This window comes from Thermobia domestica, chromosome 13 (assembly GCF_964235325.1).
Source record: "Thermobia domestica chromosome 13, izTheDome1.hap1.1, whole genome shotgun sequence".
Classification (NCBI taxonomy): Eukaryota; Metazoa; Arthropoda; class Insecta; order Zygentoma; family Lepismatidae; genus Thermobia; species Thermobia domestica.
In genome coordinates this window covers 208,619,972-208,630,558 of record NC_137466.1, presented here as the reverse complement: position 1 = coordinate 208,630,558, position 10,587 = coordinate 208,619,972, and the positions used below count along the sequence as shown (strand labels likewise).

The following is a 10,587-nucleotide window of genomic DNA, read 5'->3' as shown; positions in this document are numbered from 1 at the left end:
TGAAGTGAAAACAGATATGTGAATTTTGGTTACAGAAATGGATTCAGGAGTAAATTCCAGTGCTATTTGATACCTCACAGGACCCCCTTGACATTTATCATATTTGAACGCGATTCAATATGGCACCTTTTAAGATGGCGATCATGAACTGGAAGTATTCCCACATATAGATGCCCTATCCCGGCTTACAATGATGAAGTTAGATCTACTAAAAGCTTTTTTCATTTTTGTGCCAAAATATATTCTTGAACTTTGTCCATCGGATTTCAAGATGTCGTCGGGGAAGCAGCTCAACGAAGCATTTGTGCATCGAATGACTATTACTATGTTGCTTAGGAACTCGAACTGAATCTTGTCAGTAATTTTCATCAAAATTCAACTCTCACGGTTTATGGACTTTCCTCGTGAGTTGCATAATTGGGAGTGATTCCAGTGTGGTTGAACAGTAAAGTTTTGGTGTAATTTCGCTTGATTTTTGGCAGACACTCTTTTAGCTAATCTACAAACGACAATATGTCCAAAATACAACGAAAAACCAGGGTAGCCCAGCAATATCTTCGAGGTAATAATCTGCAAAAGCTGAAACTATCACTTTTCCGAATCAGCACCCTGTTTCTCTTTCTAACCTAATTTTGTGTAAGATCTTCGTTTCATACCAACCGAGATTTCTGCTGTTTGCAGCTCAAAACCCCGGAGAACGGAAATACACTGTGTCAATTTCAAACTGCTCACCTTAGCCAATCCTCAAGTTTTCAAATTTACAGTGTCCTAGTTTAGGCTAAGAATTCTCCATTTTCCTATAACACTAGCCAACAAACTAGCCTTTTTCTTTTTTTCTGTAACTGGTATGAGAACAGCTAATCTTTATGTTTTTGACTGTGCTGATAACAAAAATATTAATGAAAATGCAAGATTAGCTCTCGTTTTGAAGTTATGATAATTTTACGTTATTGCCTATATAACCTTATCCGTGTATTTACCTTGGTGTTATCCCTCGGAGGTAGGTCACTGAAGGTGCAACTGCTTTGCCTGTCGTTTGTAATTTTCTGCTGGTGATTCCCTCATTAGTGTCCAACAGTAATCGGCTATCATTAATACATACCACTTTCCCTGGTATCTCATTTTCATGTCCGAAATCTGATGATGAAAACGTTTCCTGTGCTCGTCGCTTACGGCACCACATTTGTCAGAAAAGAAGCCCCAGTAGGAATCTAAGAAATGTAGCTTTAAGGAGATATTGCACCCCAGTCTATCGTAACAGTGCAGAAAATTTGACACAGTATCCTTATAGTTTTCTGCCCTCTTATTTTCTAAAAAGTTTGTTGACACTTGAACAAAGGCATCCCAAGCAAACTTTTGATCATCTGTCAGGATGATGTTGAAATGCTCCTCTTTGTAGAGTTTGCGTATCTGGGAACCCACAAAAATCCCATCTTTTATTTTCGCCTCACTAAAATGTGGAAATTTCTCGCGCCACCAGTTTTGTCCATGGCTTTCACGAAGTTTTTCATTAGGACCAGTTTTATATAAAGAGCAGGAAGAATTTTGTTCTTGGATTCGATAAATGCTTCGTGCATAACATTGTAAGATCTTGGTTCAAGGCCAATCCTTGTAAGACGCCTAGGCCAATCCTTCTTTTTATAATGAAGGACTTTGGCGCGGCTATCCCAGAGGCAAAGGAAGCAACAGAATTTGGTGTAGCACTGTTGTAGCCAAAGTAATATCCCTATGACTTTCAGATCCCCAGAAATCTGCCACTTAAACTTGTCATACTTCAATAGCAACAACAATTATTTCATGTTATCATATGTTTCTTTCATGTAAGGTGCATACCCAATCGGAATCGATGGTAGCACGTTATCATTATATATGAGGACACATTTGAGACTTATTTTGGAGGAGTTAATGAACAACCTCCACTCACACTTTTATTGTCAATGCCCATAGCTAATATTAGTCCCTCTACATCACAAAAAATATCAAGTTCTTTTCACTTTCAAAAAATGGAAGGAATAACATATGACGGTTACGGAATGCAGTCACATTTACCGTCTTATTAAGGCAATTCCACTGTTGTAGTCTTGACGCCAATAGTTCAGTTTTATCTTTCGGAAGTCCAAAATCTCTCACTAGATTATTAATCTCCAGTGTGTAATTTTGTGATTCTGTACACTCATCAGAATTAGAATCTTTCGAAGAACTGGGTGTTGAAGATGATGGTGCAGCAATAGTTTCACTACCGCCCTCGTCACTATCACAATCAGGTGGGGCAGGAACAGGCAGTCGGTCTCCGTGAGGCAATGATCGCATGGCCGACGGTATGTTAGGATATATCATGGAAGACATTTTCTTCTTCAAAATACCACGTGTTAATGGAGTTGTCATACAAAAGTAACAATTGTTCACATGGTTTGATGGTACTCGTCAGGTGATGAGTATAGCAAAGCCCATTGAAGATCTTTTACGATTCAATCAGGAATGAAGACTCGTGACACAAGATATGCATCACACATGAGGATCCCGAGGCTTGTCGTGGTCCCCAATTTCACAGGCAAATTATGCTTTCCTAATATATGGCAGTTTTGGCCTTCTTTGCGATTTCAATGGAGCCTGTCCGGAAATGTAGCAAAAATTGTCAGCACTGTTTGCGCATTTGCGAGGCATATTGAATCACAGGAATTACAATGGCCACACACACTAACTACACTTCAATAAACCGTTCTTCCAGCACAAGAACACAACACAGCTTGTAACAGACTGAAACTACGTTTAAATGAAACATGCTCATCTCCTCCCTTCTCTTCTCCTTCCCCCCATTGTTGCTACGAGCCCTAGCTAAATATAGCGACAAAATACACACAGCTATTGTTGGCTGCAGGAAACTTAATCATTCTACTATCAGCGGGATTTGAAACCTATTTGGGAAAGGATTGACAATGAATGCTAATAAAATACAATACTTATAATTAAATGTCCCCCCTTTAACATGGAACCGAGAGATAATTCGAGTTTTTCACTGTCGTTTTGGTTATCAGTGTGGTCGATATAGTTAACGAACATTTATTTCATTACAGTTACATTTTCACTGTTCGCTAGTGTAATAGATAGTTCTATATTCTCTCACCTTCTTGCCCTATTCTTTATGATAGAAGTTACTGCTTTGTAGCATTTATATGCATACCTATTATGGTTTTTGCTTCAGTCTGTGAAATAGTCCCCTTTTTGTGCATTTCGCATGATCCTTCACAGAGGGAAGAATAATTTCCTTCAGGCTTTGCTATTTTACCCAACCTAGTTTGATCCTAGTTCTGTTTGTTTTTCCTGTTATTTTCTTTTCTTTTAAGCTCAAGCTGAGGAGTGGTCTGCTTATCTTGCGTGTACTTCCACTAATTCGGTACACTTCTACGCATGAAATGGCCGGAATAATGAAAGTGTTGCAAACACGTTTTGTACTTATTTATTCCTAATATCGATCTCATTGACTTGGTTGAGATACATATAAGATATGTATTTTGCTACGTAGAAATAGCAAATTTTTGTATTAATAATTATTATAATTAACCAATCAAGAAATCTCAGGAATTAAATCCCGAGAAAACAATTGGTTTCCCAATAAACAAACTTTGAATTAGATATTACAGTTTATTGTGCATGGAACAATAAATTATTCCATTGCATATAGAAGTGTTACGTTTTCATATATACAGTTTATTTACTTTTAACACACAAATATGTTAACTAGAATAGGTTCACGTAACACCATTAAACTACCTGGTTCAATATGTAATAAGACAAGTCAATATAATTATTTGCTTTTATATTCTTTAATTATTAAAACTTACGAATAATTCTATTCGTTGACTTACGAATAATTCTATTCATTACACAACATGTCGGATATTACCACTTATTACATTACACATCACCATAGCAACGGTATAAAAAATGACAATCGAAAAAAAAGATTAATACATATTTCTTTCAATTATAAATAACTGCTCACACAGTTCGCCTCTGATCCATATTCATAATAGCTGGTACAGGTATATTTTAAGGTATATTTTAAGCACATTTAGAAATAAATTATAAATTAATTACAAATAAATTGCAACGATATCGTTGTATGCAGAAGATCAAATTTCATTTATTAAGTCAAAGTCCTATAATCTATAGGCATATCACATGTTCTACTATTATGTAATACGTTAACTCTGTATTATTAAAAGTAGCATTTAGTTTTAGCGTCAAATTTTCAAACCATTTATTTCATTTTTTATTATAGGAAGTCGCTGGGTGACATATCGAAGTCGGAAGCCCAGAATCTTCTAAAGGAACTCCGAAATTTGATTCTTCCCCGCTATATTAACTCCAGCATGGCTTCCAAATTGGAAAATTTGCTGAATATTAATAAACTATCTATACCGAAAGTTATGCTAAAAGTAAGTTCTCCTCAGCATGCAGTATTGCGTGTGAGTATGGTTTAAGAATGCTTGTGCTATAATTGGATATGTTAAGTTAGAGTGATGTAAGCCAGATCTATTTTCAGAAAATTAAAGATCAATATACTGTTAAAAAAAAAATCGGAACAAAGTAGCTGTTCCCTTTTCGGAAATAGTTCACACTACTAAGCCACGATCTGAGGTCTTTAATTGATTTGTAAATAGTCGAAACTACTTTTGATTTCTGCTCAATCCGGATGATTTGTCCATTTTTGATGTAAAAGCCCAGGCATTTAATTTCAGTGCTGCCAAATGTAGATTTTTCTAAGTTGAAAATTGCAGAATATTCTTTGCTTAAAGTTGTCCTGTGGGCAAGGGCGCCCATTTTGTAGTTTCCAAGGGGGGGGAGAAGTATAAGCAACGTTTCAAATATAGTTTCAAATTTTGCTGTAACTAATGTAAAAATTCTATTGGGTTTTCGATATTCTGAAGTAAAATTTCTTCTAGGGGGGGAAGGCCAGTATCCCACCTTGCCCTCCCTCAATGGGCGCCCTTGCCTGTGAGTAATGAAACTTATTTGTCATTTCTAGTCTATAATTGATAATGAATTTAATTTATTTTAAATATTTCAGCTAACACAGCCGTGCCACAAACTACTTGTGCATTGTAGCTGGGAAGGATACAACGTCGATTGCAAAAGCATATTCCAAATTATTAGGACAGCAAATGGGTTTTGTTGTACTTTCAATTATAACGTTGATGATCCTGAGGACGAAGAGAAGTAAGTGTTAATTTTATGCTAAAACAAAAGAACTGTGATCAAACATAAACCTCAAACTCAAGTCTTCGTAGCAAACGTTACTGGAGTCACAATTTAGAGAGCATATATTAATAGATACAGATCTTTTCACTGGAGTTAAAAGCTCTTTAAGAGCTGATGGGATTTTATCTTCACATGGCTCTGGTTCCATTTATTTCGTCATTTCAAATATATTTGGTGAAATTGGCCAGTAAAAGTGTTTATTTTTCTTTCTAGAAAGTGTTGTGGTAGTAGGTTCCTAAGAAATAAATCAATTTTAATAAAGTTTTCTGCAACATGCATAGATTATGTTCTATCCATCCAAGCTGTATATATATATATATATATATATATATATATATATATATATATATATATATATATATACCGGTATATATATATATATCGAAAAAAGAAAAACCACTGTGAAACCACTATGATATATATTGATGACTGTTTGTTAATACACTAGACTCTCGCTAGTCCGGTCTCTCAGTAATCCGGGCGCACATCCAACCAAAAATACGTGCATAATGAATTATCGTGCGCATGCGCAACGATGCTTAGTTAAACAATGCTTTATATATTGTACGTATTCGAAATTGTAGCATTCTTTACAGTTCGGATTCATGTTCTCTAAAAGGAAACACGTTACGCTAGACCTCAAGCAGAAACTCGAAATTTTAGTTAAGTTAAATCGAGGTTCTTTGCAGAAAGCCATTGCTGCTGAATTCAATGTTGGACGAGCAACTATATATATGATATCAAAAAGAAAGAAGATGTTATTCGACAGTACTCAACACGAATGTATAGTAAGTTGGGAAAAATCAAATAAATGTCACACACTCAACAATCCGGCACTTCCGCTAATCCGGCAGCCATATGTGTCAGGAATGGCCGGATTAGCGAGCGTCTAGTGTAGTTCAAGTGGCTAAATCCATGAAATCTGGTGAATAAATCCGTAACAAACCTTAGAGTCGACATCGGGAATGAGGAGTAACAAGCAAGATGCATTTATGTCCAGAGCTTCAGAATCTGTTGTTAATTGAAAATTGCAAATCAAAAGGGTGCAATTCTGTAGCCATCAGCTTCAACTAAATTAAGAGGCAAAACAGTTGAATTGCACAATGTTGTTTAATGTGGATAGTTCTTACTTATCTTAAATTAATTTCACCCGAATTACTTAGCATAAATGCAGAATTTACATTTCAAAAATGATACATTTGTATTATGTCTAACTTACTGTATTATGTATTCTCTGAATAATGTCTGTATTTTGACTTCAGTTATTTGAGAGTAATGTAAGTAAGTGTTTGTTGTTTTGAAAAAGCATGAGACTTAAGGCCACATGTTTTGTTTTATTGCCCTTTCTATTAATTGTTATTGTAATATAATTTTGGGCCTAAAATACAAATGCAGGAAGTTGGGTGTATCTCTTGACCGAGCTTTATATTTTATCATTTCTGTTAGTACGTGATGCAGAAATAGGCGCTGAGAAGCTGTCTACGTAATACCAGGTGTATGCACGGCCGCGGCTATACTTAGTTCCTCCAATTTACATGAGCAATATAATATATTTGTATGGATTCAACAAACTTGTGACTCATCTTCGTATACACTTACAAAGGTTACAATAGGTAGTGAGTTAACGATCGAAGAGTAAACCATATCAAATTTGCGTTCTCAATACAGTAAATAACAAGAAACGTTTCTTCTTCTCTCCATAGCCTATTATTTTTCAGTTTTCTTTATGACGCATCGGCGTTTCTTCTTTAATGTAATTTTTGTCCTTAAGTATATTTGATACGTTGTTCCTTAATCTGTTTTTAAATTAGGACGTTATAAATCGCACACTCAGATTTCTGACCTATAAGATAAGGTTTGGAAAGGTATTTTCTTGAGGTGATTGCTTACTTTCAGAATTGTGGTCGTTTTCTTCGAGTGTGTCCATATCACTATCGTCTGAAACTTCTATCTCATCTTGTAGTAGACAAGTATCCACTTTTGTTTTTTATCGTCCATATTTCTGTAAAACCAAAAACTTCATTTCAATTTAACATAAAAACACAATTAGAATTAATATTAAAAACACAAAATTAAAATCAAAATGTTATGAGGTATTCAAAAATAAAAAATGTTAGGTTTACGTGTCAGTTATCTTGGTTTCTGTGAAGAAATAAAGAAATGTCAATATAGAGGAAAACGTTTGATCTTGAAAATAGATCAACTACGTAGAAAAGTGCACTTACCATATCATTCTAAATTTGAATAGGAAGAAAACGTAAGTTCTGCAGAAAGAAACCTTCACAATTAAAAACACTGAAGAGCGCATACGTTGCCACACTCCGCAAAACTATAACTCGTTAGACCGCTCGTCGAGCTATATTTTTCAATATCGAAAATAGCAAAGATCGCACGTGAAGATACACTTCGCCGCCAAGACTGTCTAAGCACTGATAACGACCAACAAACTGTTGATTACATTCAGAGTAGCCAATGGGCGTGTGATTGAGGAGGGGGAAAGCTAGTTAGCAGGTTATGCCTAGGGATTGGCTATTAACTTAAGAAAACTTATATCCCACTCTTCGCGGAGCGGACTATGGAGATATAAAGCCTAATATTTAAAGGAAATAAATTAAAACAGAAATGCATACGTAGGAGAGCTAGAGGCTTTAGAACTAGTAATATTGTTCTCGTTCTTTTAGTGAAGATAACTCAGGAGCAAACTCTGACACTGAATCAAAAAGAACAAGTGGAGCTGGACACAAATCAGGCCTCGCAGTAGTTTTGAACCCAGAACTCGATGATTATTTTGCACCCGTACGAAATTACCAAGGAATTAATGTAAGTATTTGATTACCTATTTGCACATATTACAGGGCTTAACCTGCAATTAATTAACCTTGCATCAGCATAGTGTATTAATTGATTTCGAAAAGACAAAACATATATATATATATATTTGGTCTAGGAATTAATTCGTGCGAGTGGACAAGAGATGGCGCAACGAACGGAGCGTCCCACAGTTCCGTGTATCCACACATACGCAAACCCCTGTCATCGCGTATCGTTCGTAGTATAGGGCAGTGGATTAAAGCGTCAACAACACCAGTTTGTAGTTAAGTGAACATGGCGCAATTTGTGCCTGATAAAGTGTTTTTGAGGGGTGTCCTGCTGCATTACTTTAACATGCAGAAAAGTGCGACTGAAAGTCATCGTATTTTGGTGGAAGTGTATGGTGACCATGCTCTAGCTGAGCGAACGTGTCAGAAGTGGTTTGCACGGTTTAGAAGTGGTGATTTCGGCTTGGCAGACCAAGAGCGAGCTGGACAGCCAAAAAAATTTCAAGACGAAGAATTGACAGCATTGCTCGAGCAGGATTCGTGTCAAACGCAGGAACAACTTGCAGCAGCATTAGGCGTTGATCAAACAACAGTCTCCAAACGCTTGAAAGCCATGGGAATGATTCAAAAGATGTCACATTGGGTTCCACATGAATTGAAAGACAGAGACGTTGAAAGACGAAAAACCATTTGCGAATTGCTGCTTCAACGACAGAGCAGAAAGGGGTTTCTGCATCGAATTATTACGGGTGATGAGAAGTGGATCCATTACGAGAACCCTAAACGAAAAAAGGCCTGGGTGAAACCAGGTGAACCAGGTCCATCACAACCAAAACGAGATATTCACTGTGCAAAGGTTATGCTGTGCATATGGTGGGATATGAAAGGTGTGGTGTACTATGAGCTGCTGCAACCGGGTGAAACTATGAATGGAGAACGTTATCGACGACAATTAATGCGTTTGAAGCAAGCTCTGGCCAGAACACGACCAGAATGGGAGAACAGACATGATAAATTTATTGTTCAACATGATAACGCTCGCCCACATGTCGCAAAACCGGTCAAAACCTATTTAGAAAATGTCGGATGGGAAGTTTTACCCCACCCGCCGTATTCACCAGACGTTGCTCCTTCGGACTACTACTTGTTCGATTGCATGAACAACGATTTGATTGGACAGCGGTTTACTTCTTCAGAAGATATCGAAACATGGGTCTCTGACTGGATCGCTTCCAAGGATGAGGACTTCTTTCGCCACGGAATCCGTACATTGCCTGACAGATGGGCGAAAGTGGTGGCTAGCGATGGACAATATTTTTCTTAAGGTATTTATGTATTTTGTGTTTGTACTACAGCTTCAATGTGTGCGTACCAACCGCACTAATTAATTCCTAGACCAATATATATATATATATATATATATATATATATATATATATATATATATATATATAATATATATATAAATCCTAAATAGTATAAATAAAACTATATATATATATAATATTTTCAAGAGTACAAAGCGTGTTAAACTATATTGAAAGTAAATAAAATCACAATAACACACTGGTGAATCATGAATAATAAACATAAAAAAAATCATACAAATTTAAAACCGAATGCAATACAGTTATCATATTGTTTATTTTCCCTTTGAATAACCAGATATTCTATACTAGAACATATTATTAAAAAAATATAATTATGTATTCGAACATCTCAAATTTAGTTTTCTACTTGTTTTATTAAACTTGACCAAATTTCATAACTTTCTTGACTATGCTTAAAAACACCGAATAAGCCATCGCAAAAATTACATCGGTATTCATTTTTATAAGATTATTATATTTTTCAAGCTAGTGGTTCGTTAGGTATGTGTCTCATCTTTGGATATAAAGGGTGGCCTCAAAATGGGTATACAGTCCCGTAGATATCAGCTCATCCGATTTTATATCATTTATTTATTGAGATGCTTTATTTGTTCATAATTCTTTTTCACTTACGCCTTAAACTCAAAACAGACAGCAGTAAAGAAATACACTATCTCGATAAATTAAAATATCATTCTTGATGAATGCAGGCCTGTATACCTACTTCTGGGCTACCCTGTATATCCAAAGATAAGACACATAGCTAACGAACCACTAGCATGAAGAATATAATAACCTTATAAAAATTGTATTTGTTTTTATTAAACCGAATACTGTTGTAGAATTTCTACCTAGCATTTTGTTTTACAGTGCTAACCTGGGATCCCATGGTACAATCTGTACCATACGGGGTATTTCATGGTACATTGCGTTAAAACTCTCCTATTTGAGCTTTTTCGTCCGGTTTTCTTTTGTTGTTGTTGTTTTGTTTGTTTTTCAAGTTCAGAGGCATTGTAGAAAGGCATTACGTATGGTTTCACACCTTCCTGCGTCAAGACATAGGAGGTGATGACGTCATAATTCTAAAATATATATTTTTGTGTAATATTTTTTTGGGGGGGGTTATGTAAAGTATT

General features: G+C 35.8%; 1 protein-coding gene across 1 annotated transcript in view; it reads left to right on the top strand.

Moving 5' to 3' along the window:
• The first annotated feature begins 4,373 nt into the window (after window positions 1–4,373).
• The window catches only part of LOC145667959 (sodium channel protein Nach-like), a 29,218-nt gene continuing 23,004 nt past the window's right edge, over window positions 4,374–10,587 (top strand). Inside the window, exons 1-3 of the mRNA XM_081735384.1 lie at window positions 4,374–4,439; window positions 5,072–5,220; window positions 7,944–8,082. Coding sequence (XP_081591510.1) covers window positions 4,374–4,439; window positions 5,072–5,220; window positions 7,944–8,082 — 354 coding nt within the window. The remainder of the gene's footprint in view (window positions 4,440–5,071; window positions 5,221–7,943; window positions 8,083–10,587) is intronic.